Source organism: Muscardinus avellanarius, assembly GCF_963383645.1.
Source record: "Muscardinus avellanarius genome assembly, chromosome: 14".
Lineage (NCBI taxonomy): Eukaryota > Metazoa > Chordata > Mammalia > Rodentia > Gliridae > Muscardinus > Muscardinus avellanarius.
This window is the reverse complement of record NC_137800.1, coordinates 41,455,061-41,482,352: the sequence shown is the minus strand read 5'-3', so window position 1 is coordinate 41,482,352 and position 27,292 is coordinate 41,455,061. Positions and strand designations below refer to the sequence as shown.

Genomic DNA, 27,292 nt, shown 5'->3' with positions numbered 1-27,292 from the left:
GATTACAAGCGTGCACCACCATGCCTGGCTCTAACTTCTTTTTGAGTGCAAAAATTACTTTCTTTGACCCTGGACAGTTTTTTTTTAAATATTATCATATCAAGTCTCCCAACCTATTTGTGTATATCAGGTAAAAATGGGGAGCAGATTAATATCTGTCAGTTGATGACATGTAAACCACTTTGAAATGATGTCAGGAACAAGAAAAATAAATTTAATCTGTCACTATGGATATGCTAAGTGAAATAGTATTCAAAATTGTAAAAGGCCACCTGAAATTTTTCAATCACCAAACTCTTTAGATAAGAATTAAACACCAAACACATACTTGAGTTCTCTTCTCTCCTTTTGGCTATTACATAAGAAGTTTCCAAACTGGCAGGAATAAATGTGATGTTGAATGTGAATCAAAAACCTCTCATTGAACTCAAAGGCACAGGGAAATTGTTCCATTAACTGCCACACACATTCAATGAACTGGTCAATTACTGGAGAGATTTCTTTTGGGTCACCATCTAGATTGCCGTATCTATAAAAGTATAAGAGATTTTATAAGGTCAGGTTTTTTATTAGAAAGTTATAAATGTAAACACACCTAGTCCTAAATAATCTTATCTATAAACTCAGGGTGAGCAAATGGAAAAATAACTTTAAATTTCAATTTTAAGAGACATTTTATGTAATAAAAGTCTAAAGAAAGAAGAAACTATCCAGGTTATAGTTTCAAAAGGAAGTTTTAATGCTAGAGATAAAATTCAAGGAAACTTGCCATGGGAAATAAAAACATTTTCTAATTCAGACTTTAAAAGTACATAAGCACTTTTTTTTTTAATTTATTTTTTATTGGTGCAATGTATTCATACATCATAGTGGTATAAAGAAAATACTTTTGTAGACATACATGCACATCTCGCCCAGTTAGCCCCTACCACGATCCCCACCCCATTCCCTCCCCATCCCTCCTTCCCACGCTTGGCTTACTGGTTGACATCTAGTATTATAGCAATTTATACAATATTAACATTGATAATCTCACATAACAGTTTCATTTGTCTGGTACCAAACTTTTGATGACTTAAAGATAACATTTCAATATTTCTTTTTGCTTTCTTTCTTACCAGAGAATATTTTTTTCTTTTTTTTTTTTTTTAGGTGAAACTATCATACATTTATTTATTTATTTTTCAGAAAAAATCTATCCTGATATGGAATATGGACTCTAGATACCCAAAACAGTCTCAAAGAAGAACAAAGCTAGAAGATGTATATTTTCTGATTTCAAACCATATAAAGCTACAATAATTGAAACAATGTAGTACTGTTATAAAGGCAGATATATAAACCATTGGAGCTAATTAAAAGCCTAGAGATAAATTCTTCCATACATTGTCAAGTTATTTTTGACAAGGTTTCCATGAACTTTTGGTAGAGGAAATACTAGTCTTTTAACTAAATATTGTTGAAAAATAATAATAAATGAAAAAGAATAAAATTGGACCCTTACCTAACACATATACAAATATTAACTCAAAATAGATAAAAGACCTAAATATAAATCTTAATACTATAAGCTTTTAGAAGAAAATCTGGGTCATAAAACCTCACAACATTGAAATTGGAAGTGATTTCTTGGATATGATTTCAATGGCACAGGCAACAAAAGAGTAAATAAACTCCCTAAAAAATAAAAAAAATATTGTATATCCAAAGACAATGTAAACAGAGTTAAAAGTTACTGATCCTCTTCCAAGAGTTCCTCCTATGACCCATTTCTCCCTAACTCTCACATATTAGGGAAAGCATCTGATTTCTTATTTTTTGTGCCTGACTGATCTCACTTAGCATAATGTCCTCCAGTTCCATCCATTTCCCTGAAAATGATGTAATTGAGTTTTTTTTGATGGCTGAGTAAAATTCCATTGTGTACATATCCCACAGTTTTGTAATCCATTCATCTGTTGATGGACATCTTGGCTGCTTCCATAGTTTGGCTATGGTGAATTGTGCAGCTATGAACATAGATACACATGCATTAGTTTGGTAGTTTGGTTTCTTTTCTTTTGGGTAGATACCCAACAGTGGTATTGCTGGATCAAATGGAAGATTTGTTCCCATTCTTCTGAGGATTCTCCATACTGTTTTCCAAAGTGGTTGCACTAATTTGCAATCCCACCAACAATGTCTTAGAGTTCCCACTTCTCCACATCCTCGCCAGCATCTGTTGTTGTTTGTGTTTTGAATGATGGCCATTCTAGTTGGAGTTAGGTGAAATCTCAGGGTAGTTTTGATTTGCATCTCTCTGATTGCCAGTGATGTTGAGCATTTTTTCATGCATTTATTGGCCATTTGAATTTCTTCTTTTGTGAAGTGTCTATTTAGTTCATTTGCCCATTTTGTTATTGGATGCTTTGTTTTCTTAGTGTTGAGTTTCTTGAGTTCTCTGTATATTCTAGATATTAGTCCTCTATCGGTGGTGTAGGTGGAAAAAATCTTCTCCCATTCTGTTGGCTCTCGATTGAGATTCTTGATAGTTTCCTTTGCTGAACAGAAGCTCTTCAGTTTCATGCAATCCCATGTATTGATTCTCCTTTTAATTTGTTGTGCCTTTGGGGTCTTGTTGAGGAAATGTTTGTCTGTACCTATGTGTTGTAGTGTTGGACCTATGCCCTCTTCAAGGAGCTTCAAGGTCTCTGGTTTAATTTCCAAGTCTCTGATCCATCATGAGTTGACTTTTGTACAGGGTGAAAAAGTGGGATTAACATCCAATTTTCTGCATATGGTTAACCAATTTTGCCAACACCATTTGTTGAAGAGGCTATCTTTTTTCCAGTGTATGTTTTTGGCCCCTTTGTCAAAAATCAATTGGCTGAAAGTGTGTGGACTTGTTTCTGGGTCTTCTATTCTGCTCCATTGGTCTATATATCTGTTCTTTTGCCAGTACCATGCTGTTTTTATTACAATGGCTTTGTAGTATAGTTTAAAGTCAGGTATTGTGATTCCTCCTGCGTGGTTTTTGTTGCTGAGAACTACCTTAGCTATTCTGGGCTTTTTGTTATTCCAGATAAATTTAAGGACTGATTTTTCTATGTCTGTGAGGAATGATCTTGGTAGTTTAATGGGCATTGCATTAAATCTGTAGATCACTTTTGGGAGGATGGCCATTTTAATGATATTAATTCTGCCAATCCATGAACATGGAAGGTCTTTCCATCTTCTAAGATCTTCTTCGATTTCTTTTTTCAGTGTTTTATAATTTTCTTTGTAGAGATCTTTTACTTCCTTGGTCAAGTTTATTCCTAGGTATTTTATTTTTTTGTGGGAGATCCTGAGTGGAAGTGTTTTCTGAATTTCTTTTTCAGTGGATTTATGGTTGGTGTACAGGAAATCTTCTGATTTTTTAAGATTGATTTTGTATCCAGATACCTTGCTGAATTTGTTGATCAGTTCTATAAGCCTTTTGGTTGAGTTTGTTGGGTTTTCTAAGTATAGTATCATGTCATCTGCAAATAGTGAAAGCTTAAGTTCTTCTTTTCCTATTTGTACTCCTTTGATTTCCTTTTCTTGCCTTATTGCTCTGGCTAGAGTCTCTAGTACTATATTGAAGAGAAGTGGTGATAGTGGACATCCTTGTCTCGTTCCAGTTTTTAGGGGAAATTCTTGAAGTTTTTCCCCATTTAATATGATGTTGGCAGTGGGCTTATTGTAGATTGCCTTAATAATGTTGAGATATGTTCCTTCTATTCCAATTCTCTGCAGTGTTTTTATCATAAATGGATGTTGAATTTTATCAAATGCTTTTTCAGCATCTATTGAGATGATCATGTGGTTTTTGTCTTTGATTCTGTTTATATGATGAATTACATGGATTGTTTTTCGTATATTGAACCAGCCTTGCATCCCTGGGATGAACCCTACCTGGTCATGGTGAATGATTTTCTTGATGTGGTTTTGAATGCGTGTTGCTAGTATTTTGTTTAATAGTTTTGCATCCAAGTTCATCAGAGATATAGGCCTGTAGTTTTCCTTCCTTGAACTGTCTTTATTCGGTTTGGGTATTAGTGTGATGTTGGCTTCATAGAATGTATTTGGGAGAGTCCCGGTTTTTTCTATTTCCCGAAATAGTTTGAGTAGTATTGGGATTAGTTCTCCTATAAAGGTTTTATAGAATTCACTTGGGAAACCATCTGGTCCTGGGCTTTTCTTTGATGGTAAGCTCTTTATTGCTATTTCAATCTCTTTGATTGTTATTGGTTGGTTTAAGTGTTCTGTATCTTCTTGACTCAGTTTAGGAAGGTTGTATTTATCTAGGAAGTTATCGATTTCCTCCAGATTTTCCATTTTGTTAGAGTATAGTTTTTCAAAGTAGTTTCTGATAATCCTCTGGATTTCTACGCTGTCAGTAGTAATGTCTCCTTTTTCATCCCTTATCTTCATAATTTGGGTTGATTCTCTCTTTTTTTTAGTTAGGTTGGCTAGTGGTTTATCAATCTTGTTAATTTTTTCAAGAAACCAGCTTTTGGTTTTGTTGATTTTCTATATTGTTTTTTTATTCTCTATTTCGTTAATTTCTGCTCTAATTTTAATAATTTCCCGTCTTCTGCTGGCTTTGGGGTCCAATTGTTCCTGCTTTTCAAGGGCTTTGAGGTGTGTCATAAGGCTATTTATTTGAAGATTTTCTGTTTTTCTTATGTGAGCACTCAGTGCTATAAATTTTCCTCTTAATACTGCCTTCAAAGTGTCCCAGAGGTTTTGATATGTTGTTTCTTTATTTTCATTTGTTTCTAGAAATTTCTTGATTTCACCTCTTACATCTTCTATGACCCATTCTTCATTCAGAAGTGTGGTGTTCAGTCTCCACATGTTTATGTTGTTTCTCTGGGTCTTCTTATAGTTGATTTCTAGTTTCATTCCATTATGGTCTGAAATGACACAGGGAAGTATGTAACATTTTTTAACTTTGCTAGTGCTCATTTTGTGTCCCAGGATGTGATCTATTTTGGAGAATGTTCCATGAGCAGCTGAGAAAAATGTAAACTCTGCTGTAGTTGGGTGAAATATTCTATATGTGTCCAAAAGGTCCATTTGGTTAATGGTGTTCTTTAGTTCTGAGACATCTTTACTGACCCTTTGTCTGGAAGATCGGTCTAGTATTGTGAGAGGTATGTTGAAGTCTCCCAGTATTATTGTGTTGGGATTTATGTGTGGCTTCATGTCACAAAGAGTTTGATTTATGAAAGTAGCTGCCCCTACGTTTGGGGCATAGATGTTGATTATTGTTATTTCCTCTTGCTGGACTATTCCTTTTACCAGTAAAATGTGACCTTCTTTGTCTCTTCTAATAAGTTTGTGTTTGAAGTCTAACTTGTCTGATATCATAGTTGCTACTCCTGCTTGTCTTCGAGTACCATTAGCATGGATTACCTTGCTCCAGCCCTTTACCTTGAGTTTGTTCCTATCTTTACTTGTGAGGTGTGTTTCTTGTAAGCAGCAGATGGATGGATTGTGGCTTTTAATCCATTTTGCCACTTTATGTCTTTTTATTGGGGAGTTGAGGCCGTTTACATTTAGTGTGATTATAGAGAGATAATTTTTAATTCCCAACATGTTAAGATCTTATTTCTGTTTGAGATACTGTTTATTCTTCTTTGCTTAGTTGTCCGCTGGATGGGAATTCTTGTTTCTTTGGTTCTGGCGTGAATTACCCATTTCCTCTTTGCAGTTAATCTCCTTGAGTATTTTCTCTAGCGCTGGTTTTGAAGACATAAATTCCTTCAGTTGCTGTTTGTCATGGAAGCTTCTTATTTCCCCATCTAATTTGATGGATAGTTTTGCTGGGTAGTAAATTTTTGGCTGGAAGTTGTTTTCTTTCAGAGTTTGGAATATGTTACTCCAAGCCCTTCTGGCTTTCATAACTTGGTTTGGGAAGTCTGGAGTGATTCTAATTGGTTTGCCTCTGTATGTCACATGGCCTTTTGTTTTTGTTGCCTTTAAGATTCTCTCCTTGGCTTCCACATTGGTCATTTTGACAATTATGTGGCGTGGGGATCCTCTTCTCTGATCCTGTCTAAAGGGAGTTCTATAAGTTTCCTGGACCTGTGTATCGACCTCTTGCTCTATGTTTGGAAAATTTTCCGCTATTACTTCCTTGAAGAGATTGTTGATCCCTTTGGTTTCACCTTCTTTTCCCTCCTCTATTCCAATTATTCTTAGGTTAGCTCTCTTGAAATGGGCCCATATTTCTTCAATGTCAGATTCCTGCTGTCGGGTTTTTTTTTCTAAATTAGAAACTATGCGTTCATTTTTAGCATGATCATCTTCAAGAAGCGAGATTCTATTCTCCATGTGGTCTAATCTGTTGTTTATACTTTGAATTGAGGCCTTTACTTCATTAATTGCATCCTTTATCTCTTTTTGACTCTCTCTAAATTCTTTTCGAAAGTCCTCTATTATTTCTAAAGTTATTTTCCTAATTTGATCTTCTAGAGATCTTTGGGTTTCTGTGTTATCAGATTCTGATGTTGTGGTGTTGTTGGCATTCACTGCTCCATTGTTATTTCTCTTTCCCATGATTTTGGAAGTTTGTGCCTTCTCTGGGTTCTTCCCTGAGTCACTACGAGTTCACTTAAGATGCTCTGGATCTCTAGTCTATGGTATCTCAGTCACCACTACTCCTTTACTGTGTTGTATCACAAAGTCTCAGACCCAGGGAGTCAATCAAGGCTGCTTAGACCGTGGGGGGTGCCAAGTTGGGCGTTCTCCAGTGGGGAGTTGTGACTATGGTATGATATCTCTGCCACTGCCACTCCCCCACTGGGCTGCACTGCTAAAATCTCCGTCCCAGGGAGACTATCTGCGCAAGTCCCTGGGAGTGCAGTACTGGGATTTCTCCCCTAGGGGCCGCAATTTGACTCACGGTTGTTGAGTGCGCTGATGGAGCTGTAGTGAACTCGGTGGATTCGCTGCTGCCGCCACTGGCAATATGGCACCACTGCCACGCCTTCGGCCGTGATGCGGCGTATTTCTTCTCTGGTTTTGAACTCTGCTCTGAGTCCTTGCCAGTTGTGCTGCGCCCAGCCCTTGGGAGCTTTAGATGTTCCCTGCACCAACAAAACTGCTGACTGCCGCCCAGCTGTTCAGCACCTGCTCACCTCGGCTCGCTGTCCACCCCTCCTCTCAGGCGCCTGGTGGCTGGTTGAGTGGGTTGGTCTAGGGCCGTCCGGTGAACTCGCCGCTGCCGCCAGCAGTAAGACGCTGCTTCTGCATCCTAGGCCGCGAGGCCAGAGTACCTCCTCTCTGGATTTGAGCTCTGTTTTGAGTCTCCCTCCTCTCTGGAGCCTGGTGTTGCTAGGGGAGATGTAGGCCGCGCCGCTCCGGCCGCTCTGCGCCGCGGCTCTGGCTGCTCCGCACCACGGTTCTGGCCGCTCCGGCTGCTCCGGCCGCTCTGCACCGCGGCTCTGGCTGCTCTGCACCGTGGGTCTGGCCATTCCGGCCGCTCCGGCCGTTCCGCGACTTGGCTCTGGCTGCTCCGGCTGTTCTGGCCGCTCCGCTCCGGCTGCTCTGCCCGCTCCGCTCAGCTGTTCTGGCCACTCTGCTCCAGCTGCTCCGGCCGCTCCACTCCGCGGCTCCGGCCACTCCGCGCCGCCGCTCCAGCCAATCCGTGCTGCAGCTCTGACTGCTCCGGCTGTTCTGGCCGCTCCGCTCGGCTGCTCTGGCCACTCTGCTCAGCTGCTCGGAACCGCGACTCCAGCTGCTCTGTACCGCGGGTCTGGCCACTCTGGCCGCTCCGGCCGTTCCGCGCCGCGGCTCTGGCTGCTCCAGCTGCTCAGGCCACTCCGCTCCGCGGCTCCCCCCAATCCGCGCTGCGGCTCTGGCCGCTCCGGCTGCTCAGGCTGCTCTGCGCCGCGCGGGCGCAGCACTTCGGGCTGGTTTTTTTCCGGTGTCTTGTTTTTCCAGCCCTTTTTTCTCTGTCCCTTGTATTTACCGTTTTTATTTCTTTGCTGTGGTGTTTTCTGGCTCTGAAAGGCGCTGGTTTTGAGGTAGTAGAGTTGGATTGTTAGCGGGACTTATAAGTGCCGCTTTCCTCCGTCGCCATCTTCCCGGAAGTCCTCCACATAAGCACTTCTGAACTAATCTTCCAACTTTATTAGAGACTAATGGGAAAGTGAGAAGAATATTCTAAGCAACTTCGGGGCTTTTCACTCTTGTACTGTTTGCTAGGAAGGGACAAGGAAGGGAATAGAGGTTTCCCAAGGTTCCAGGGATATTTCCCTTTCTATAGCAAAGATAATGTTGGTCACATCATTTATTTCCATATGACCACAGATTTCCTCAGCGGTGTGTGTGTGTGTGTGTGTGTGTGTGTGTGTGTGGCACTGGGGATTGAACCCAGAGACATTCTGCCTCCAAGCTACACCCCAGCCCTATTTTATTTTTATTTTGAAACAGGGTCTCACTAGGTTGTTGAGAGTCTCACTACTTGCTGAGATAGCCCTTGAACTTGCAATCTTCCTGTCTTAGCTTCCCTAGTACTAGGATTACAGTCATGCACCACCACATCTGGCTCCTCAGATACTTTTCTCCCTTATCTTTGTTTTTTACAAATACATTAGTCTTCCTCCTTGCATTTATATAGAATTTCATTGAAGAGTGTGCCCGGCTCCATATATTATTTTGTAATTTTTAGAATCCATAAGGTGCTTGGGGTACAATCAAAGACAAATAACAAGGCTGTAATAGGAAGATCACAGGTTTAAGGCCAGTGCATGGTAACTCAGCAAGACCCTGCTTCAAAATAAAAAATGGAAAGAGCTGGGGGTGTAGTTAACAGGTAGAACACCCTTTGGTTCAATCCCCTGTACCATGGGGCAGAGAAAAAGAAAAGTAGTACAGAACCTCATCTCAGCAATGAATAATTAACTTAAGGAACAGAATTGAGCAATGTCAGTTTTAAGAGTTTTCCCAAGAATAGAAACTTTAGAAATTATCTAAAGCCTTCTCAGAACTTACAGTTCCACTCGCCCTTGGTAGCTTTAAAAAGAGTTGCCCAAGCCAGGACTGGCGGCACATGCTTGTAATCCCAGTACTTGGGAGGCTGAGACAGGAGGACCACAGGTTTGGGTCAGCCTCAGCTATTTAGTGAGGCCCTCTGCAACTTAGTGAGACCCTGTTTCAAAATAAAGAATAAAAAATAGGGCTGGGAGTGTAGCTCAGAGGTAGAATGCTCCTGGGTTCAATCCCCAGTACCACACAAAAAAAGTTGCCTAATATATTTGATTTTTGTCAGACAGAAAATTAGCTGTTCTACAACCATTTCCATGTTCTTTATGTCATCTGCCTCCCGCTTCATAGATTCTAACTGCCTGGAGATGGTCAATAGAACCCAAAACTGAAAACAACATTGTGATTCTAAGAAGTTTACTTGTTTAGAGGCTTTATTTTTCTCACTTGTAAGTAGAATTACGATTTTCTAGAAAGGTAATCATAAAAACAATTCCAGAAAACCACAGCATTGAGGCTAAATGCAAAATCTTCAAAAACCCTAATGAATAACTGCATGAACTTAAAATTTATTTTAGGGAAACACACTGAAACCGTTAAAGATAATCTCCAATGAAATTATGAACAACTACCTAAATTTAAATTTTAGCAATAAAAGACTAAACTAAATACAGCTACAGCATTTATAATTCAGAGTCTAGAGTACATCAGAACACAGGACAACCTTTATCATCAACACTAACACAAAAGGAGGCTGGAGGCTCCTGAACCACAGCTAAAACCCTTCATCTGGGTGAGGCATAAGCTAAGTTTTAAACATCCTTGCCACAACCTCAAGAAATAGGGAGACCATCCTATACCACAGATGGAAAACAAAAGATCAGAAGGAAAGATGCCCAAGGCCAGAAGCAAATGCCACACCCTGGATTTAGAGTTTTATCTGTCAGGCTCCAAAGCTTGGACCACTACTGTCTTGCACTGCCTAACAGAGACATCTGGTACAAATACCACTTTTATCTGAATGCCTAGGAACAGTCCAATCTGATTACCCCTGTGGAAGAGCAGAGATTTCGTTCCATGGGCATTTCACGACTTGCAGCTTAAAGTGAATGCCAGCACTTCTAAAATAGAGCAACTCAGAGAGTCAAGTGTGCCTGGAAGGAGAAAGGGGGAGCCATTCCTTTCTAGGCCAGTGAACGAGCAAGCACTGTCTGTCTCTTCTGGAACAATTTAACATGAGTTAATTCTTCCCAGTTAATACTGAGGGAATAATAGAGTTTGTAAGCAAAATTTGAACTTTCCAAATAAGATATACAAAGTAAGAAACCTTTTGAAATGAAGCCTGTTTTCCACTGAACCTTCAATTAAATACTTTGGAAACAGTGCTTTTCTCTTTTTCTCTTTTTCTTTTTGTGGTACTGCAGATTGAACCCAAGGACACTCTATCTCTAAGCCTTACTTTAAGCCAGCCCATTTTTAAATTTTTTATTTTTTTATTTTTTAAAAACTTTATATAAAAGCTATATTACAAGTACAAAGCTAAACTATTTGAATACTAACAATACTATTCATACAAAGAAACTTAACAGTAGTAAAATACAAACACAGAAGATGCTTAATTTTGGTCCTTTTGGAAAAAAGAACTAAGTTGCTTTCTTTCTTCTTAATGGCTCCAGGCACAAAAAATAGAATATAAGATGGTAACAGCAAAATTCCTGGTATTTATCCTTGTAATTCTCTAAATATCACCAGTCATAATAGCAATGAACTCCTCTTGATTTATTTCTCCATCACCATCTTTAGCAAATTCTTCTATCATAGCCCGAAGTTCTTCATCACTCATATTTTCACCCAATTCTCTGGCAACAGGTCGCAAATTCCTCAAGCTTATTTGACCTGAATCGTTATTATCAAATAGTTTAAATGCTTTAAGTATTTTCTCATGTGGATCTCTTTCCAATATCCAGTCTGTCACAACTTCATTAAAATCTTCAAAGGTGATTTTCCCCGTGGCTTTTCTGTCATAATCTTTAAGAATCTTCAATACATCAGCTTTTTTTTTTTACATCAAATCCCAAGGAGGCTCTCATTGCCACCTTTAATTCATGATAATGTACTGCTTCATCTTTGTCTGTATCAAATAGCTCAAAAGCATCTTTGATTCTTGTTTTTGTTCCTCAGAGAGTTCTCTTCTTTTTTTCTTTGTTTTGTCTACTACAAGCTCACTTCTCAGAGCTAAACTCATTTTCTCTTCAGACACAGATGTCCCGCTCAAGAACGACCTTAACCCCCTACTCAAGGGAGTATCCATTTTTTATTTTTAATTTAATTTTTAATAGGGTCTCACTAAATTGCTAAAGCTTGTCTTGAACCTGTGATCCTCCTGGCTCAGCCTCCCAAGTACTGTGATTACAGGCTTGTGCCACCACTCCTTTAAGTATTTCCTCATGTGGATATCTTTCCAATATCCAGTCTTAATGTAAAATACTAAGCTTTTAACAGAAAACACCACTCCTGGTTATACATAGTTTTTATAAATATTCAAAAAAACATTTTAAAATATTTCTTACCTGTGATTAAACTTATGGCCAAAGGAAATCCAGTCCTTTTCAATTAATACCTACACAAAAAAAGAATATAAATATTATGGAGGAGAGCAAATAAAGGAAAATAAGACTGCAACCAATAATGATAAGGGATTCAGAAGTCTTTGGAGCAGAAGTCACTATCCTCAAGTAACCTATAAATAAATAAAAATGCATTACACCAATGCACACAGGAAGGGTCAAGTTGAGGATCATCTGTAGGAAAAGTACATGAAAATATACCACTCATTGAGGACTTCCATGTGCCAGGCATGTTCAGATTGCTTCATATATGATCTCTTTTCACTGTAGAACAGATGATATCCCTGTCATTTTACAAAAGCAAAGCGTAAAGCACAGAGAGATTTAAGCATTTGCCTTTTAGGGGGAAGCAAAGGATACCACCCCATAATCTAGGTCTCTCTGCACCATGCCTCATCTCTTAATATGTGAGGCTACCTCTCTGTATAATGTAAAGTACTAAGCTTTTAACAGAAAACAACTTGGAATGCTTCCCAGCAATCTATACTGCACATTAGAAGAATTCTAAAATCATGGGTCTGAGTATATTAGTAGTTTTAGCCCTTCTTTGGCATTTGGTTTACTATAAGTTTATAATCTGAAGTAGTCTTGTTTTAAAAGTGAAAATTAATAATATAAAATAGCCCATTAATATCACCAATGCTCTAACATGGCCACTAGTTTCCCTAAAAGAAAACAAAAACAAAAACAAAAAAAATTTCTTTGGGTTTGCAAGTTTAATGTGGCACAATTAGGATGAGTTAATGGCAGAAAAGGATGGTATATGGAGAAAGACTCTTGACAGTGTGTGATTGGGAACCTCTCCACTCTTCAAATGAAATGAAGGAATCCAACCGTCCACTTCAGCCCAGGACAGGGGTCTGGAGCAGGGGTGTCGCTGTCGCAGGTAACTGGAAGTTCTTAGACACTTCCTAAAAACAGCAAAGGAAAGGAAAGCTCCGGAAAGTAGTCCAAAGTCCACCTCTTCTCTTGTTCCCAGGGAGTTAGCTGATACCACTTGCCAATGCAGATCTAGCAGTCAAGAGAGTCTTGTCAGCATCTGTCCCCAGCACGAATTCAGGACTCACTGAAGCACTTTCTACCAGACCGTGGTTCAAGAGGCAGGTAATTGCCCAGTCACTAGGAAGCCCTCACAGTTGTTTAAGGAAATAGCTCCCTTGAGCCCTTGAGCCAGGCGTGGTGGCCCATGCTTGTAATCCCCACGCTTGGGAGGTGGAGACAGGAGGATCACGCAGGTTTGAAGCCAGTCTTACTGGCTTAAGAGACCCTGTTTCCAAATAAATATAAAAATAGGTCTGGGAGTGTAGCCCAGAGGTAGAAGGGGTTCCAGGAACCCCAGTACCACCAAAAAAAAAAAAAAAAAAAAAGAGAGAGAGAGAGAGAAAGAAAGAAAGAATGAGGGAAAAGAAATAGCTTCCTTGTAGCCAAAACTTAACCACCCCAGGAAACTGAGGTTGGAAGTAACCTGGTGTGCCTTGATGCACATATAAAATGTTTAAGTTCCAGGAAAGAATGTGCTCACCATTTCATCAGACAACATAAAGCACTGTGAAATCTTCATATTCTCATTCAGAAATTGTGAAGGACTACTTGAAAAATAGAAATCTGAAAATGAGAGCAGTTTTTCCTCCCAAAAACTATTTGCATATACAATACAGAATTTTTTCTGTTACATATTCATACACTACCCCAAATTTAAAATACTTATGAGAAAATGATGTATAAATTCACTATTTTCCAAACTACTGAATGTATTCTGTATTGACACCCAAATTCACATTCAGATTTGAAATTCACCTCTTTACAAGCCTTTTGTTCCTTTTTCCCTTTAACTAATTTTGCTGACCTACTAAAGGTAAAATGATATTGATGAAGAAAAAAAAGTTGCTCAACGTTTCTAAAACAGAGGTCCACTGCTGGTCAAAACAGAGGTCCACTGCTGGTCAAGGCTGTGCCTCTGGCACACTCACCATGAAGCCCTTCAGAGTCCGGTAGTGTGGATCTAGCAGGAGACTCGCCACCGAGCACACTTGAGCAGTCCTGTCCCAGCCGTCAGAACAGTGGACAAGCACACTCGCCCCTTCCTCTGCAACTGCCTGGAAGACACCCAATTAGCAAAGAGTCACAAAGAATGACTCTAAGAAGGAAACATCTCCCACCAGAAACAGATTTGATTATATATTTATAGAAAGTGACAGACAAGACCTGCTATTCTTTTTAGCATATGCCCTACCTCACTGGGGCATTGCCAAGGAGGGACTTAGGGAGTGCTAATAGCTGAACTTCTCTTGTCCTTCCCAGTCCACCCAGAAACCATCACTCAAGTCACCTCAAATTAGCATATGTACTAAGTAAAAAAGTATGCTTCCTATGAAACACAGCTTTATGACTTGTCCCCTTGCTTACCCTTGACCCTCATCTACCCTACAGTTTCCACATTAAGCCGTACTGAAATCCTGCAGTAGCTACTGGCCCCAAACTTTTCCAAAAAGAAAAAGATGAACAAATTATAAATTATAAGACTATGAAATTATAGATAATAGGATAAGTGCCAAGTGATGGATTCAGGGGTGGGAAACAAAGGAGAAAACAAAGCTAAAAAATTATACCATAAAATCTAAGAATTCTTGTTTGCTATTGCAAACAGACACACAATTTTAAGCTGTGTATTTTGGAGACATATACTGGAAAACATTGGGAATATTTCAACATAGCATCTGTCACTACCAGAAATTCTTTTTTTCTTTTTTCTTTTTTTCCTGTCAGCTGTGTGAGGGAAGAGACTTGATCTGGCTTAGTTGGCACTGAAACCATAGAACCTAGTCTGGTGCAGTACCAGGCCCTAAATAAATATTTGTTGAGCATACCATGTCATCAGGAAAGATATGGTTCCCTTTGGGTTTAATCTAAGAGAAATTTATTTTTAAAAACACCAAATAAACATGGGTATGCATATGTTGCTATAGTTCTCTGATTTTAACCCCTTTTGAAAGATAACCAGGAGTGGTATAGGTTATATGGTGGATCCATTCCCAGTTTTCTAAAGAATCTCCACACTGATTTCCATAGCGGCTGAACTAGTTTGCACTCCCACCAACAGTGTAAAAGAGTGCCTAAGCCGGGCGTGGTGGCGCACGCTTGTAATCCCCGCGCTTGGGAGGCAGAGACAGGAGGATCACGCAGGTTCGAAGCCAGCCGCGCGCGCTGGCTTAGGAGACCCTGTTTCCAAATAAAAATGTAAAAATAGGTCTGGGAGTGTAGCCCGGAGGTAGAAGGGCTTCCAGAAACCCCAGTACCACCAAAAAAAAAAAAAAAAAAAAAAAAAAAAAAAAAAAAAAAAAAAAAAAGAGTGCCTAAGTGAGATTAGCCAAGCACAGAAAGAGAAGGGACGTATGGTTTTCTCTAATATGCCCAAACTAGGGAGCATTAGGGATACTAGAGGGACTCCAGATAATGGAGGGGAAACTTCAGCAAAGCCTGAAAGGAGGCATAGGGGAGGGAGAAGGCTGAGGTAAATTAATGGCAAAGCTACATTTGAATATGTGTATACATGTGAATATAACATAGTTAACATGGACACAGTATTGGGAGGGAGGGAAAAGGGAAAGCCGTGGATGGAGGGCACCAAGTATTGTGTGAATATATGCCACCGTCAACATGATCCACATTACGATGTGAGACTATAGTGCTCAAAAAAAAAAAAACAAAAACCCACCAAATAATACAGTAGAATACATTAAAAAAAAAAAAACAGTGTATGTGAAAGTTGCAGCAATATTCTTAAGGTTCTTAAGGTAGAGTGGATCTCACCTGCTTTAGTTGTACTCTCTTATAGATAATTCTTTCCTTCAGGAGTAAGCCTAATGGAAGGGAGAATATTCTGGAAACATTTTACCATTTTCTCACTGTGTTGACATATCACTGGACTCTCACAAATGATGTCTTCAGAGAGCAAATTGTATGGAGCGCTGAGAAGGCAGCTACCTACTGGGTGCAGCACAGCTCAATACAGTGGAGCCACTGAGGAGAAGACAGGCCACCTTTTCAAGGTCTGAGTGGCTTGCTGATCTACCCATTTGTTTTCTCTGCATTAACATACCTTTGCAATGAAGATGCCTGCATCCATGATAGCCTTAATGTGCCTTAACCAGCCAGAGTTCTCTAGCCCCCACAGGAAATCACTCATAGAGGGAGATTTAAGTTCACACACTGTAAGATAAATTATGTTATAAAGGTAAAATTAAGAAAATATCTAATTTTATATATGATCATATTTTATAAATAGTTTATTAGTAACTTATTTGTTGTGGTGGATATTTTCTGAGAACCCTAAGTAAAAAATACCCAAGTTTCCTAAACTTAATTCTGTGGAATATTTCAAGAAAGGCTTTCTATTTGGTCATGAGGGATGCTGCATCTGGCTATCAAAATCATATCTGTAAGGTTTAAACCCCAATATTAGTGAAAATCATTGAATGGCATTATAGTAAAGAACTACCTGCGATTACCTACTTACCTTTCCAGCAAAGTTATTAAAAATAAGAACTTAAGGAATAGTTGAGATTACTATGGAGGAAAAAAACAAAACTAACTCCAGCACTTTACCCCAGTTAGAGCTGTTCATCACCCAACTACTTCAGATTAAGATTATTAAAAAAACACAAAAGGGAACTATTAAAAGTCTTAAATGGAAATGATCAAACTCCTTTATCAACAAACCAATGAGAGTAAAGCTTCTGAACTTAAAAATAAAACCTATATCACTCTAATGATCCAAACCCAGTGCATCAGGTAGGGGTTTTCTTTTTGAAAAGTAAAACCCTGTATCCCAATGAGACCTAAGCAGTTACATAATCACTTATATAAGATTAGTGACAAGTAATTTCCATCTCAGGAACTAATCCTTTATATAAATGAAGCTCTGAAAAAGCTTCAGTTACTGTTCTGACTATAATCACAAATACTCTACCTCCAGTATTATACCTATATTCTATTTGAGATTATAGCAATAAAGCCTACTTTAAAAGTCTTTCAAGAGCCGGGCATGGTGGCGCACACTTGTAATCCCAGCGCTTGGGAGGCTGAGACAGGAGGATTGCATAGGTTCGAAGCCAGGCTCAGCTACTTAGAGAGGCTCTCAGCAACTTAGTGATACCCTGTTTCCAAATAAAATATAAAAAAAAAAAAAATAGGTCTGGGAGAATAGCCTAGAGGTAGGAAAACCCCTGGGTTCCACCCCCCAGTACCACAAAAAAAGTCAAATCAACCCATGAAAACTAAATAATAATCCATAGTTTTATTTAAGTACATTTTATTATATTCTATGATACAGTAAACACATGTGGGGAGAGGGGAGCCCTATTTCCTTTTCTTGACTCAGCCAGTGGCTAGCTATGTTACTTAGTACATGTCATTTTTTTTTCTTTTTTTTTTTTTTTTTGGTGGTACTGGGGTTCCTGGAAGCCCTTCTACCTCAGGGCTACACTCCCAGACCTATTTTTACATTTTCATTTTGGAAACAGGGTCTCCTAAGCCAGCGTGCGGCTGGCTTCGAACCTGCGTGATCCTCCTGTCTCCACCTCCCAAGCGCGGGGATTACAAGCGTGCACCACCATGCCCGGCAAGTACATGTCATTTAACTCTTTGAGTCTCACTTTTTTTTTTTTTTCACTTTTACAATAGGGAAGATGTAGTAAGTTATATCCTTCCACCTCAAAACTCCCAGATTCAACTTTGTTAACTCTGAACACATTGTGCTTATGGAACACGTGGCGACCATTAACGACAACATTTAATGTAGCAAATGCCCTGTCCCAAATGTGCCAGACAAGAGTAGGTTAACTCTGATTTCCTGCATCATAAGAACCACACACACACAAAAGCAGAAATCGTTCAATTCTGAGTCACGGACAGCAATGATGAAGGAAATAACACTGAACTTTCCAGCAAAAAGCCCTACTTAAGAAAACCATATTAGGAATCTGTTTATGTACGATTTCAAACTCTTCTTTCCAAAAGCCGGCCCCACTGGAGCACAGCATGATAATCTAAAAAGCAGCGGGGACAGAGGTCCTTCAGCAGCTCCCAGCTCAGAGCCCTGTCCTGTTCCAGTCAGTGCTGTACCCTTGGGGCTCCAAGCCCACCATCACATGCAGGAAGACACCATGACTACCTGATAAAGTGCATGCAGAACAGTAAAGGAAAGAGTGCTCTGCCGAAGCCCAGTGAAAAATATACACACTGATTCTCAGAATCCACCATTCTATCAGTCCACCCCGCCAGGCCCTGGGTACTCAGCAGTAGGTTATTTCCAAGCTTCTAATTTTAACCATTAGACATTATGAAATATTAAAACGTGTCAAAATTTTAAATGTTACACATCTAGACAGTGAAAAGTTACTCAGCAAAATGAACTGTCATGCCATGAAAAGAAATGGAGGAAACTCAGATGTGTGTTACTGAGTGAAAACAAAACACAGTCTGAAAAGTCTACACACTGTATCCTTCCAACTATGTGACCTTCGGGAAAAGGTAAAACTATGGAGACAGTAAAAAGATCAGGGGATAGGCTGGAGAGACAGATGACGAGGTGGGGGCACAAGAATTTTTAGGGCAGTGAACTCTGTGTCTAATGTAATCGTGATCACATGTCATTAAACATTTATCCAAGCCCACGGGATGCAGAATAAGAGAAAGCCCTCATGTAAACTGTGGACTTCGGGTGACAGTGATGTGTCAATGTCGTTTCATCTGTTGTAACAAGCATGCCGCCCTGGTGGGGCTGTTGATCGTGGGGGCGGGGTGCAGGGGAACTCTCTCTACCTACAGCTCTGTTTTGCTGTGAACCTCCAACTGCAACAAAAAATAAATTTAAAAAATTATGGAACAGAAACCTATATTTGCCACAATTACTTTGGCTCTCTTGAAAGAATGGAAAGTGCTACAAAGTCCCATAGTCCCATGCCACCCTGCTCTTCCCTGTGCAGTTTCTCCCTTTATATGATTTTGTCCTTTCTCTAGTACATACTAGCTATTTGAGTTTGGACATGTTACTCAGCGTCTATGTTCCTTTGGTTTTCTGTAAAATGGGAATAAATAGCCCCTGTACCAAAGGTTGTAATATATTTTATGCCTTATTACTAATATTGCCCTCAAATAATATAGCTTATATATAAGAATATAATGTATATCTATATCTATATATCTATCTATCCACATTAAAGAGACCTGCAGAGTACAGTCAGGGGGTTAGAGGGAGGGGAAGAGAGGACTGCAGAGGGAAGTAGCTCAAACAGTGCTGTGACCGTATGTGAAGGTGTTACTGCCAGTTTCACTAAGGTACGGAGAGGGAGGAGGGGGAGCAGGGCGGGGAACGGGAGAAGTACACCAAGAGCTGTGTGCATATATGTTTTCTTTATCACATTGAAACTCACTATGATGAGTAACTGCAGTGTACTGATAAAATAATATTCAAAAGAGCCTTTTGTAACTTGATTTTTTTCATTCACTATTTCATTGAGTTATCCATATTATCCAAGCAGATCAACATCATTCATTTTAATGGTTATATAGTATTCCACTTTTAGTATATCTCAGATTATTTATCTATTTTCCTGCTATTGACAATGGTTTCCTCTTTTATTATTTATAAACAGCATAGTAAAAAGAAAGAAAAGAAAAATCTTTCTTTGTGTAATCTCCTTGTGGAAAGTCTCCTGTACTTGTATTCATGTAAGTGGCGTGGGCTGGGTCACAGGATTGCTGCATCTTAACCACCACGGGCTACCAAGGTGCTCTGGAAAGGAGCTGCCCTAGTTTACATTCTCACCAGCAGAGTAGGAGGGTTCCTTCCCTTTGCAGCCTAGCTAACACTTGGTACTGCTGACACATTGAGCTCTGCCAGTCTTATTTCTCCAAGCATATTTATGCCAGGGTTTGTTTGTTTTCTTGTATTCTCTCTGAATTGGATCTTTTGTTCTGTTTTCTATATTCATTTTTTTTTTTTTTTTTTTGGGGCGGGTCTGGGGATGGAACCCAGAGGCTCCGAGCTATACTCCCTGCCCTAGTTTTTAATTCTTCATTTTGAAACAGAGTCTCACTATGTTGCAGAGGGCCTCACTAAGTAGCTGAGGCTGTCCGTGAACCGTGATCCTCTGGTCTCAGCCTCCTGAACGCTGGGATGACAAGCATGCCCACCACGCCCGGCTGTTTTCTATATTCTTCTTGCTCACTTGCTCTGTTGATTGCAGTGTGTGTGGTCTCTGACATTTGGGCTGTGATTTTAATTTCTGGTAATTTCTCTCCCTTCCGTGTAAGAGCGAGATGCAGAAAGGCTACAGGAAGTTCTGTGTGCATGGCCGGCTTTCCTAGCTGCCCGGCTTTGCTGTGGGAGATTTGACCAGTCTGATCCCCAACTTTCTCTTGGCAAGGCTGAGGCCCCAGGGCAAATCTATCCCTAAGTGAATCTATCCCTAAGAGTGGAGCTGGGGTGGGAAGCACAGGCCTCCTCCCTCCACACACGACTTTTACTTAAACAGTTTGCCTGGGGTTCCTGATCCCAACATATCTCTGATCAATCTTTCCAGAAAGTTCATCGCCATCTTCTCTCATGTAAGCATGGGGAGAGGCTTCCCTGCCAGTACAGGGGAAGGACAGGCTGGGCCCACTGGACTCCTCTCAAGCCGTCACTCAGCCAGTCCTCAGCCCCGGAGGGTGAAGCCCGGAGTCCCAGAGCCAAAAGCTCCGCAGTTCCATCTTGCCTGCCCCGAGGCTTCTCACCCTGGCCACCAGTTCTGGCTTTTCTCCATTTTCCAGCTCTCATACCATCACTACCATCTCCTCTTGCAGTCTTTTGTCTTATATTTTTCCCTTTTTACCATTTATTTATGATTTTAGTGGCAAGTCAGAAGGAAATAGTAGCTTTATGTGCTGTTTAATGAAACAAAAACAAGAGACCAAACTGTGAGCCAGTACAGGGTACAATTTAGAATAAGATTCCTTACCTCAAATTGATCCCCTACAAAAGAAAAAAAAAATCTACGCATAGACTCAGGGAGCCGGCTTGAGCCTGGACATCACATGATAAAAATAAAAATGTACCCAAAGACTGAAACCCTGTGCTTGGACTCAGGAAAACTCACACTGTCCTGTGTGCAGAAGCTCACAAGCTTAGATACTGTTCATCTGGGCAGAGGCAAATGAAACACTCTTCCAGCAACAACACTTCCATGATTCCACAGAAACCCCCAGAAAAGACTTCACTGAAGATAAGTTTGCGACAGACTTAGGAACAGTGTTCTAGTAGAAGCAAGCCAATTGAGGCAAAAAAAAAAAAAAAAAAGAAAAAGAAAAGATAGGATCAGCCCTAAACGTATGATGGAATGGAACAGTAACCTGTACTTGGGTATATATGAATCGGAGCGGGGCGGGGGGGCTGGACTAAAACACAAAATGGACTCTTAGTGTGTTGGGATTCATACTTCTGGTGGCTTGTGGGTAGATGAGCATCTGCCGTGGCAGTGAGGTTGTTCCCCCAACCATGGTCTTGAAATAAAGTGCTTTTCAAACCACTACTGGTTCTCCTGCTTCCCTGATCAGGCATAAACCAGGAGTGCTTCAAGGAGAGCTGAGAAAACTGCGTGTTGACCTTAGCAAGGGTACTAACTTGTACTAGAAAGAAATATAAGCAGAGCTTACAAAAGCCTCAGCTGTAACATTTACAGAATAATGATCATGTACATGTTGAGGACAGAGCTAATCAAAATTAGGGCGGACTTCGAGGCAGAGAACACTTTTGCTATGACAGAGAATTAGAAATTTCAGGGAAGACCACTTATGTTTGGCAAACAAACTGTGGAGAGTAAAGATGAAGAGATACGATGAAAACATCTTATCTCTTTATCTGGGCTCATGGGTGTGCATGGTGGTGCACACCCATGAGCCCAGTACTTGGGAGGCTGAGATAGGAGGATTGCAGGTTCGAGGATAGTCTCAGCAACTTAGTGAGGTCTCTCAACACTTTAGCTAGACCCCATTTCTAAGGTAGGTATTTGAAGGAAGAATGCCTCTGGATTCAACCACCAGTACCAATACATACATACATACATACATACATACATACATACATACATACTAGAAAGGGTTAGGGATATAGCTCAGAGGTAAAATGTATTTGGGTTTGTACTAACACATAACTTAAAAAAAATAAAAGGTCTGGGGATGTAGCTCAGAGGTAGAATGTCCCTGGGTTCAACCTCCAGTACCAATAAGTAAGTAAATAAACAAGTAAATAAATAAATAAAATACAAATGAGAGTATAGCTTGGAGATAGAATGCCTCTGGATCCAAACTGTAGTACCAAAAGAGGGGGTGGGGGAGAAAAAGAAATTGATGATGTAGAAGCTGAGTCCCAGGAAGCACGGTAGCCGTGGCACACCCTGGAGAGCGTCTCCTGAGCTCAGGGGAGCACAGACACAGTTTGAAGACAGACTATTAATTACGAGGCAAAGGCCAAATGCCACCTCCTAGTTAAAACTCGGTGAGACCTGTCGCTTTTGCCCCAACCCAGCAGCGATCTGTCCTTTTCCTGACACACTACCAGACAGGCCCTCCAAGTGGCAAGGCCCTTCTCTGCCTATGCACAAGGAGACATCCCAGAGGGAAGTATAAAAAAAATTCCAGCACCCTCTGGGATCCCTCGCTACTCCCCAGGTGCCTGCTGCTGTCAGTCCATCCATCCCAGGCCATGACCCAAAGCGATCAACTTAATCCTAAAATACACATTCCACCACGTGAAGTCCCCGGAATCATCTGACTCCTCCAGACCTTCCACAGATAACATTCTCTTGCAGGTTTTCTTTTCCCCACTAAAAAGGCCAGACTTTCAGGCTGTTATTGTAGAGGGCTTTGGGCTTGTTTGCATTCTTATTTATTCTAAAAAGTCCAGGGAGCCTGCGGACTATCTTGGCATCCAAACTTTGGCGCTCAGTCCAAGAACAAACTATCCTTTTCACTTTCTCTGCCCACAAGTCATACACATGACAGCAAGTTTAAAAATAAAGACACTGGGCTTTCCAGCTAACCTGGACATGGCCTGTGCCAAGAGAAAGAGAGGAGTGGACAGCTCAGAACAAGCCCTGTAATGTCCCGGGACAGAGACTCGCCCAGCGCTCTCCTTTCCATGCAGCTCACATGCCCAAGGACAGGCGCCGGGGCTCCTGCCACATCAGCCCCCTTCGTCCCACACTGAGAACAGCTTCTTGTGTAACACTGCTGTTTTCAGGAACACTGAACTTGCAAACGCTTGGTAAAATAACCCTGCTAGGTTTTCAGACAAGGTGACAGCTGAGAGGGTGTTTTCTGCTAATGGCCAGTGGCTGTGTTCAAGGCAAACAGCTCTGCAGATGATTAACAGACATGACAGATGGGGGTGCACTTGAGACTGCTGCAATTAGCACCTGGGTCCTTAAATATGAAATTGTGAGTTTGTTTGGATAAACCCAGGATAAGGCAGAAATACTGATTTGCTCACTCTTGTTGCCAAACCCAAACCAATATTTACAAACCATTTTGCTGAACAAAGTTCATTTCAGCTGACATCAGAGGCATATGCCACAAATTACAGAGAACTGTACTCACAGGCCTGGAGTTGAGTGCCAGGTCTAGTGATATTTGTTTTATAGAACAGTGCATAAACACCATAAAAACCATGTTTAATTTTAAAACCTAAAAATTTGAAATGTACTTAGAAAAAAAGCTTTGTCTGGTGCTCCTCAGTTCCTACACCTCTCTCATTCTTTCCTATATAGTTGCTGAGTGGGGTCAGCGAAGACACAAAGAAAGGGTCCATCTGGACTCCATGCGACTGTTCTTTCCTGTGCCCTAGGAGCTCAAGTTGAAATGCTCACAGCCTTACTTATCATTCTGACACATGTTTCTGCATTTGATTTATCCCTTTCCCATTTTGGAGTTAAGAAGCAAAGACCAGGGAGATAGTCTTCAAAGAACTGGCAAAATGATAATAATCTCCCTTCACCAAGCATCCTGGAGAGGGAGACCCTTCCAACTGTGAAGTGGAAATGTTTAGTCAAGCCTGCTTTTGGTCTACCTCTTTTACTTGGAGCTCACCACGGTGACACAGAATAAGCTTGAGCTCCTCATTGAGCCATATTCAACTTACTAATGTCAGCAGTGCTCTCCTCCCTCCTGGGCCAAACTTACTAACAAATGTGGCCCTCTTTATGGAGAACTGTGCATTGTTTGGAGAGATCTGTGTATGAGCTTCCCCACAGGACATCAACAAGGTTCAAAATTATTCTTAAAAATATTTCTGAGTGCCGGGCGTGGTGGCACATGCTTGTAATCCCCGCGCTTGGGAGGCGGAGACAGGAGGATCGCACAGGTTCGAAGCCAGCCGTGCTGGCGTAAGAGACCCTGTTTCAAAAATATAAAATAGGTCTGGGAGTGTAGCCCGGAGGAAGGAGGGCTTCCAGGAACCCCAGTACCACCAATATATATATATATATATATATATATATATATATATATATATATGTCTGAGCCAGATGTGGTGGTGCATGCCTGTAATTCTAGTTCTTGGGAGGCTGAGATAGGAGGATTCCAGGTCCAAGGATAGCCTCAGCAAGCAATGAGACTTTCACCAACCTAGGGAGACCCTGTTTCCAAATAAGAAATAAAATTGAACTGGGGGTGTAGCTCGAAGTAGACTGCCTCTGAGTTCAATCCCTATTACCACCAAGAAGAAAAAAAATCTGACTCTGTTCCTGATGATATCCTCTGGAATCCCTACATAATAGTGCCATGAAAGCCATTTTGTATAGCCTAATTTTCTCATAAAGAATATGATAATAAGCCAGGCGTGGTGGTGCACAATTGTAATCCCAGTACTGGGAGGCTGAGACAGGAAGATCGCAAGTTCTCAGCCAGCTTCAGCTACTTAGTGAGGCCCTCCACAACTTGGTGAGACCCTGTTTCAAAATAATAAAAAATAGGACTGGGCCAGGCATGGTGACACATGTTTGTAATCCCCGCAATTGGGAGGCTGAGACAGGAGGATCACACCGGTTCAAAGCTAGCCTCAGCTACTTAGTGAGGCTCTCAGCAACTTAATGAGACCCTATTTTCCAAATAAAATATAAAATAGGTCTGGGCATATAGCCCGGAGATAGAAAGCCTCTTGGTTCTATCCCCAGTACCACAAATAAATAAATAAATAAATAAATAAATAAATAAATAAATAGGACTGAGGGTGTAGCTCAGAGATAGAATGCCCCTGGATTCAATCCCTAGTACTGCCAAAAAAAAAAAAAAAAAACGAATATGATAATATAAAATGACACAGTACAATCAGTATAAATTCTTGTTAACCTGTGTTAACATTGCTTAAATTAGTAGCATAAAAATAGTAAACATATATTCTTTATGTGCATATGTGTCCAGCTACTAAACATGCATGTATACATGTGAAGGTATGTGTACACATGCACAAATATGTTCCAGAACACTAATTCCTGTTGTCCTAAAGAAAGTCAAACAGCAGGTTCACATGAGGAATGCCCTATCACCGCTAACTAGTTCCACATACAAATCTTGTAAATAAAGACAAATTTATAGTATATGACAAAAACCTTCACTATCTTAGGGTGAATATGTTAAGAAAAATAAGATGTGAATATTAATAGCTGGGGTGTCTAAAACCTGGCTGCAAATAAAAATATATGTGACAATTTATATACATCTACTATGTATAAGTAATGGGGCTTGGTGCTTTCCTCTCAGTGTGTTCTGTCTTTCCCCATCATAGATAGTTATCTCAACTTACAGGGAAGGAAGGGGCTCAGCTGCTAAAACCATCAGAAGTACATGGTGATGGGCCTGTACTTCCTATGCCCCATCACTCGATCTTTTTTATTATTTCACTACAAATAGAAAGTAAAAGTCAGTACACAAACTGAGTCAGGATAAATAGGAACTGTGTAAAAGGTGGGATTGGAGGGATGATAAATCTAAATATAAAACTGAAAAGCAAAGGGAAATTGAGAAGTTTAGACTGGGAGGAGACAGGGCTATTGAAAGGCTGTAAGATGAAGATGCTGGCAGCAAATAACAGAAGTGGTGAGCTAAGTGCAGAAGATGTATGAGTTAGGATGTAATCCAGCTCAGAAAGCTTCCAGGACCAACACATTCATCAAATTTGAGACCATGTTGTCACTGGCAAGAAAATACTGGAGCTGCCAAACCCCAACTATGGCCTTAGGGAAAAACAGCTCATCTCATCACTGAAATAGTCATGTGTTATCTTTAATTCCATGAGATAGGCTTTCTTCTATAAGTTCTCCTTTTGCAATGTCCTCTTTATCCCAAAACTTGCCACCAAGATTAATAAAATAGAAAATAAAAACCTGAGGGTGGGAAATTTTACAATTATCTTTGAATTGTCTTAGTGAACTGCAAAAGAAAGTATAATATGGATTAAAAAATAGCTGTGATTCTCTTGTTAGGTAAAGCATTATTTTGTTTTCTCTTGATCTCTCCTTTCATGATGTCACCTGAAAATGAAGTTTTTGGCTTTCCTACCCAGTTAAAGCATCCAACCATGACATATGTAGGCATCCCTCAGTGAGGAAAACATCATTTTTTCTACCTGCCATAATTTTTGCTATCAAGTTGGTTGCTTCTTTCTTCTTCTTCTCCTTCTCCTTCTCCTTCTCCTTCTCCTTCTCCTCCTTCTCCTTCTCCTCCTTCTCCTTCTCCTTCTCCTTCTCCTTCTCCTTCTCCTTCTCCTTCTCCTTCTCCTTCTCCTTCTTCTTCTTCTTCTTCTTTCGTGGTACTGGGGTTCCTGGAAACCCTTCTACCTCTGGGCTACACTCCCAGACCTATTTTTATATATTTTTTTAAATTTGGAAACAGGGTCTCTTAAAACAGCAAGGCTGGCTTCAAACCTGCATGATCATCCTGTCTCCGCCTCCCAAGCACGGGGATTACAAGCGTGCGCCACCACACCCAGAGGAGCTTCTTTTTCTATAGAAGAATGAAGCAGCTTTCTATTCACTTCCCAGCAATGTAGACTACCCTCCATAAGTGATGAACAGGTGAATGAGATAACAGCAGGAGCTCCTGTTGATTAAGCACATTATAAGCAGGAACTGTGCCTGAGACTCTGTGTCTATTATCTACCACACAGAGGCCTAAGTACTCCCAATTTTCAGATTGTAAAGAGTGGGCAAAGGAGACTTATTAAGTCATCCATTGTTATACAGCAAGTAAATAACAGAGCTGGACCCTGTCCCACAGCATGTACCCAAGGAGTGTATGCCTTGCCTTGTACCTCAGTGCTTAGGAAATTACCATCTAGATTGACTAATAACATCCAGGATTCCTGCAGTTGTGTTTAAATCCTTATAGAACAGCACACAGAGGCAAAGCACACATCCTTTTGTGTGTGTGCATGTGTGGGGGGACAGGGTTCTGGGGAGTAAGCCCAGGGACATTCTACACTTCTAGCCCTATTTTATATTTGTTTTCAAACCAGGGTCTCACTTGGTTGATGAATGTCTCACTACTTGCTGATGCTATCTAACCTGCAATTCTCCTGTCGCAATCTCCCAAGTACTGAGATTACAAGTGTGTACCACCATGCCCAGCCAAGT

The 27,292-nt window shown here is 40.6% G+C and overlaps 1 protein-coding gene and 1 pseudogene across 2 annotated transcripts in view; both read right to left on the bottom strand.

Moving 5' to 3' along the window:
- The window catches only part of MTMR7 (myotubularin related protein 7), a gene marked incomplete at both ends in the record, with an annotated part of 126,645 nt that overhangs the window by 7,484 nt on the left and 91,869 nt on the right, over positions 1 to 27,292 (bottom strand). Inside the window, 4 exons of the mRNA XM_080710694.1 lie at positions 329 to 529; positions 11,568 to 11,617; positions 13,595 to 13,720; positions 15,724 to 15,833. Of these exons, the coding sequence (XP_080566820.1) occupies positions 329 to 529; positions 11,568 to 11,617; positions 13,595 to 13,720; positions 15,724 to 15,833 (487 nt within the window). The remainder of the gene's footprint in view (positions 1 to 328; positions 530 to 11,567; positions 11,618 to 13,594; positions 13,721 to 15,723; positions 15,834 to 27,292) is intronic.
- LOC308273528 (centrin-3-like) lies at positions 10,736 to 11,242 on the bottom strand (annotated as a pseudogene). Its single transcript has one exon. The product of its transcript is annotated as a centrin-3-like (transcript).